Raw genomic sequence first — 6000 nt, 5'->3', positions numbered from 1 at the left:
TATACCGACGATGTTTTTTAAATTTCGAATTTTTGATCGACAACATATTTGTCCAGTGTGGTAGACGCGTTTTTTTTTTTCAACAAACGGTCGGCATTCCAATGAAAACAAATTGTGCTCCTTTACTTGCTGACTTATTCCTTCACCCTTATGAGGCTGATTTTATAGCTGATCTGATCCTAAAGAAAGAACATCGTTTAGTTAGGCCCTTTAATCTCAGTTTCCGCTATTTAGATGACGTATCATCGTTAACGATCATCATTTTCTCCTTTGTAGCTCCTTATTTCCATAAGGGGTGGGGCAAAAAAAAAAAAACAAAACAAAACAAAAAAACAAAAAACAAAAAAAAACCCGAAAAGGTCCGGCATCCGTTATGCCCTAAGTACAACGTGTTAAAACTTCAAAAAGATCAGATAAGTTTTACTCAAGTTATCGTAAATAGACGGCGACGACATAATACAACAATTTTTTGGCGGTGGTATAAATATACAACCTTTCTTTGCGTCTAACTGTTATGTATGCCGACAGGGTACATTCTATTATTTTATGGCCACAGAAGACATTCTTATCCCATACCCCTCTGAACGTAAAAAAAAGAAAAAAGAAAACTAAAGACCGACAGCTATATTGAAAGAAATTGTATAATGACCAACATGTTGATTTTAGTACGGTGACAAATAAAAAAAAGAACCATGCTTTGATGGTTGCATAGCAATTTTCCAAGGAAGGTGTCAGTCTGAGGTCCAGTGTTATATAATTCTTTTTGACTATTTGGTCATGCATAAGTAGATACATCTAGGAATATATGTGATACTGGGCTGTAGCTGTATCGAGGGACTTAAAAGTGCATGACTAGTATTTCCTTCAAAAAACCTTATTGTATTGTATTGTAATCATATTCTAAGACTTAATGTACTATCTGGAACTGGGAATTTAGAAATGTACTGCTTTTACAGGACGCATAGGTGTCTATGGGACAATTTGTACAGCCAATACCACAACAGCAGCAATATACAATTGTATTACCAAAATATTTTGCAGTCGTATACCAGTAGTAAAAATACTGCTGTCTTAAAATATTAACAGATTTCTTGAAATTTAAGCATATTTTAATGGAATTTTTATTCCTAGAACAATGTAGCAATAAATCCATTTAACAGCTAACTTCAAAATATTCTCTTTATGTTCATCCAGCTCAGGTTAACTCAGGTTTCAAAATGGCAAAAAAGCGAGTGTGTGCCCGAATTTGGATATGGTTTATTCACCATCCATATACCTTGTATGTACTAGTTGGTCTTAATACAGTTCCAAAGAATCCAAATTCAAACTTTAATTAAATATGGTGCATTGCAGTGTAGTTTTATAGAGACGATGTAAACACACTTGTACTCACGTTATTGTGGGGAAACCAGAGAATTTGATTCATTAAACATTCCCAAATATTCAGGGTCATAGCCCCAAATTCAATCTAAGTCTGACTATTGTGGTATGGAGACAGATCCATACACTCATACTCAAGCCACTGTATAGAAACTAAATGTCTACAAAAGAGGAAGAAAGCACCATTGCATTGTACATCCACAAAATATATTTTTAACAACTTAAGACCTAATGTCATGTTATGGAATAAACACCATATGCAAAGATAAATTTATTGTAAAATAAAGACATCAAATTTTGAGATTATAGCATTAAGACTTTGGAGGAAAGTAACTTACTCCCCCTTTTAAAGGAGTAGAAGTCTTAAATTCTGACATTCCATGACTATGTCCATGTCCATGACTATGTCCATGCCCATGACTATGACCATGACCTTCAAACCTGTGACCTTGGGATCCAGGATCAAGAATAGGTGATGGACCACGTTGCCCACCAGAAAAAGTAGATGTAAAAGCTGGATTGCCAAGAACACTAAATCCTGATGCTCTTGTCCAATCATCTTTAAATATCTGAATTGTCAGTGTGCTAACCATATTGGACAGGCGACTGTATACATGTGCCAATACCATTTGTTCATCAGCGTCACGACGTACACGAACTTGAACTGATCCGGCCTACAAAATTCATCAGTAAATATACAGTACAATTAAACTGAATTTTTATTATCGATAGCTAGACTTTTTTAGAAAAAATATAAGTGAGTGTTCACAAATCATAGCATTCTTGTTTAATTTGTATGTAAACAAAAGCTCAGGAACAGCATGGAAACTAGTGATCTTATCCACAAAAAAAACATAAAACATGTTCTTCCAAATACCATCTGTAAACATATGCCTTCCATTTAAGGAATCCTACAGAAAACATGTTAAGTTAAACATATGATAATTTTATACACCTTTTTCATGAACATTAATATGTGATTTTTTTAAAATGTTTCTTATGATGGTTCTAAACCTACAAAAAAATGTTGCAATATTTCCCATGTAAGAGAGGAATATTGGTGTGCCTTACAATTGTATATGTGCACATATAAGTAAGAAGTCTAAAGGGATGTGGCAACTCAACCTATGATCAAGTCTAAGCTAAATTCCAACTTCAGAATTGATGCAAGGTTGCAAATTTGCAGGATTTGAACCCCTTCTCTTCTCTGACAACACCGCCTGCACTAAATCCAACGCTGTAGACCACTTGGCCAACTAGGCTACTAGGCTATATTAAAATATAGTTAACTGAGCAATACTTCCTTGATTTGCATTGGTGTACAATTTTAGGGCGTCATTTGTCCAGGGAATGCACAGTGATATTTTTGAAAATTACTTTTAACATGTAAAATATTGGAAACATTGGAAGTGGTTAATGAGTCACCAAAAATGTTCCCTTATACATTCCAAGAAAGATAACTCTAATTTATCATAGTTGTTTTGTTTTGTTTTGGGGGGGTGGTGGTGGTATAGACTGAAATTGAAAATTGATGCCATAAGGCAGCAACCATTTAATTTCCTGGGAAGGGGGCTATGGAATTTTTTTTGGAAAATGTGGTAAAAAATAGTTTGACATATCATTAGAGAGAAAAAAAGTTTGTTTTAAAAAATTGACAAAAAAAAATAAAGCATAGTGGCTATGTTAAAGATGCTAGGCAATAGTGAAATGACAAAAAAAAAGATTATTTTCAACAGATGGTGAAAAAAATTTTTTTTTGATTGGCCCTGGAAAAAATTACAAGTTATTTCTGCTCATGGTTAAAAAAAAGTTTGTCTCAGAAAAAAAATCCATAGCCCATAAAAAATCTAACAGTTGCTGCCTAATATCCAGAAGAACTAACTCACACATTTCCTAAATATTCAAAGAAAATTAACTTCAACTCATCTAAAAATATTGGGGGTAAAAACAACATAGAATGGTTGTCATTTTTTGAGTGAATAATCCCAGCAAACTGAAATTACTACTTAACTGAATTTATGATACTTGATAACTGCACAAAGTTTGATATCTTATGTAAAACTAAAACACCACAACAGTCGTAACAAAAACGACTGCTATTCGGAATCAAACATAAATGATATTTGCTAAAATCAAACTTGACCCTCATTTCTGTCACATGAAACAACATATACAAACTTGAAAAGAATCTGCAAAATATTGCACAGACAATGGTCAAAGTATCTATCTATTTAAAATGGTTGCTCTTTTGGTCTATACTTCTCCATATCCTATAATAAAACACTTAGTTTTATCAACAAATTTGACCATCAAATAACACAAATGTGTCAGTACTTACAAGTATGCCAAATGTGTCAGTACTTACAAGTATGCCAAATGACAAGGTCCAGAAATGTTCATGTCTGAATTCCAATACACCATCTAATGTAGATGCTTCACGTAGAACTTTGTCTAACTGACTCAGTAAATGAGACGGTGTAGTCTGAAAATCAAGTTATCACTTTAGTTTCTTGTGAAGAATGTAAAAGCAGTAAGTACTGGGCTATTGGGCCTGGTAAACCTGGAAAATTTAAGTTTCACTAAAACATCATTTCATTGGTTATGGCTGTCAAGATAGGATTGCAAGTAGCCAGCATTGCTTCCCATAAGATACAAATGCATCAAGACAACTTATCATGCTAGTAATCATATGACCAAAAGTTTTATAACTTTACCCACATTAGTACTTAAGTCTTTAGGATTATTTCATTATTGTAAACCAACTTATTTCTACTAATTTTGAAAACATCATGAAATAAAATTGCTGTAAATAAAGTTCCTTAGTTATGAAATACATGTTAAACAGAGTGTTAGCTGCAAAAATAAATAGTAGCAAAGTTGAACTGATATCCTGAAACCTGAAATAAGAATGCTAAAAAATATATTGGTTTACAATATCTTAAATTTTATTGTCTTCTGAAGTTTTTAAGGGGATGTTAAGATAATTCTCAATGGCTTCCAGAGGTTATTGATTGCCTAAAAAAAGAGAACCGGTACATTTCTAAGCTTTGCTATTTGAATCCACATGGACAGAACAGGTTTTCAAATATTATTGACAATAGGTATACATATAGGAATAAATACTCCTTGGGCAAATAATTGTATAGGTACATAGGTGTATAATATAAATTTGAGTGGGGGCTTAAACATTCTTCTTAACTCTTTTATAGATAAGTGCTCTTTGATCCAAAAAAAATATATTCACATTTGTTGTAGCCTTTTTAAAAGATGAAGTTGTGTGTTAGACTAAGTAAGACAAAATACTAATTTGCCTGCCTTGTGAATCAATAATTCATGACATTTTTAATGGAATATAAAACTATATAAACCAAAAATATTGCTTGTGATTTCACTTAGGCAAATATTCCATGCATTTAAGGTCAAAACAATACATATGTGAGAGATGGCTCACTGGTGAAAACTTGCTTTCCATCACTATATAAGAAATGTTCATGGTTTTGTTTTTCATTAAACAGGAAGTAGATGTCGCACAAGAATGAAAACCTACCCACAATACAACACCCTTGTAGGAAGCTTATACAATATATCAGCAACCTGTCTTTAACAGTAGCCAAGAAAAATGAGACAAAAATTTTATATATTATCACTGAATATACAGAGCCTGTAGAGCACTTAGCTTAGAATTTATATGTAGAAATTAATCAGCTATATATTACCAATAAATATATGACTTTGTTACACTGGTTAATATTGTCTGTATGCAACAAACACTCATACACATCCGAAATATGAGAGACATGCACTTTCCTTTCATCACAGATTCCTCCTTTCTTTTAGTGACATCCATGAGTGAATACTAACCTGTAAAAGTATTTTGCCTGTATAGGAACTCAATGGGAACATAGTTCCACAAGTCATAATGGCTATTGATACTGCAGCCCAGGTATCTGCTGAATGATACAATCTACCAATAGAAAAAATAATAATGTATTTACTTTAATGGCTATCGATATTAAAGTTCAGACATTAATGTGACAGATGATTTGGAATATCAATCTGCTGAAAAGGAAAAAAATCATTTGAAAATAACAGTAAATTATTGAAAATTATATTAAATAAATCAGTTGACCATAATGAATAATCAAAATGTGAATCCTTTTGCCAAGAATGCTTGGGCTTGTCTTGTGCATAGAACAAGTTCAGCACACTTGTTTTGTTTTGGCATTCTTGTGATCAAATTTTAGTTGGTCCCTTTTTCCAATTAATTATCCTATAACAAAATAATCAATATGGCTCATTAACTATTTTTGTTAAAATGTCTAAAAAAAAATAATAATAATAATATTAGCAATATTCAATATTCACACATTTTAAAATCTTTTTCTTTTATGATTTATTTGAGATTATTTCTAAAGAGTAATCAAGGAAACAAAGGTTATAGCGGTAATCAAAAGAATGTAATCCAGGGACAAAGACATGGAAAACAGACATACACAAAAAGAGAGTACAAAGTAACTAAAATCATACACACAAAGCAACAAAAGCAAATGAGCAACTCAGACTCACTAAAAACTGGGAGCATGGACCAGGTGCACCAGTAGGGTAAGCTTTCTCTGCTTT

At 32.5% G+C, this 6000-nt stretch overlaps 1 protein-coding gene across 5 annotated transcripts in view; it reads right to left on the bottom strand.

Moving 5' to 3' along the window:
• Positions 1-1638: 1638 nt before the first annotated feature.
• The window catches only part of LOC148623368 (zinc transporter 6-like), a 30443-nt gene continuing 26081 nt past the window's right edge, over positions 1639-6000 (bottom strand). For all 5 annotated transcript variants that reach the window (XM_088565189.1, XM_088565188.1, XM_088565191.1 and 2 more), the window contains 3 exons: positions 5242-5344; positions 3746-3862; positions 1639-2054 (listed from right to left, as the gene is read on the bottom strand). In XM_088565189.1, the coding sequence (XP_088421315.1) occupies positions 1692-2054; positions 3746-3862; positions 5242-5344 (583 nt within the window). In that variant the 3' untranslated portion in view covers positions 1639-1691. The remainder of the gene's footprint in view (positions 2055-3745; positions 3863-5241; positions 5345-6000) is intronic.

Source organism: Perna viridis, chromosome 2, assembly GCF_037379345.1.
Source record: "Perna viridis isolate PV_CMFRI_1.1 ecotype Kerala chromosome 2, ASM3737934v1, whole genome shotgun sequence".
Classification (NCBI taxonomy): domain Eukaryota; kingdom Metazoa; phylum Mollusca; class Bivalvia; order Mytilida; family Mytilidae; genus Perna; species Perna viridis.
Note: the sequence above shows the minus strand (reverse complement) of the source record. Positions and strands in the feature narration are given on the sequence as shown.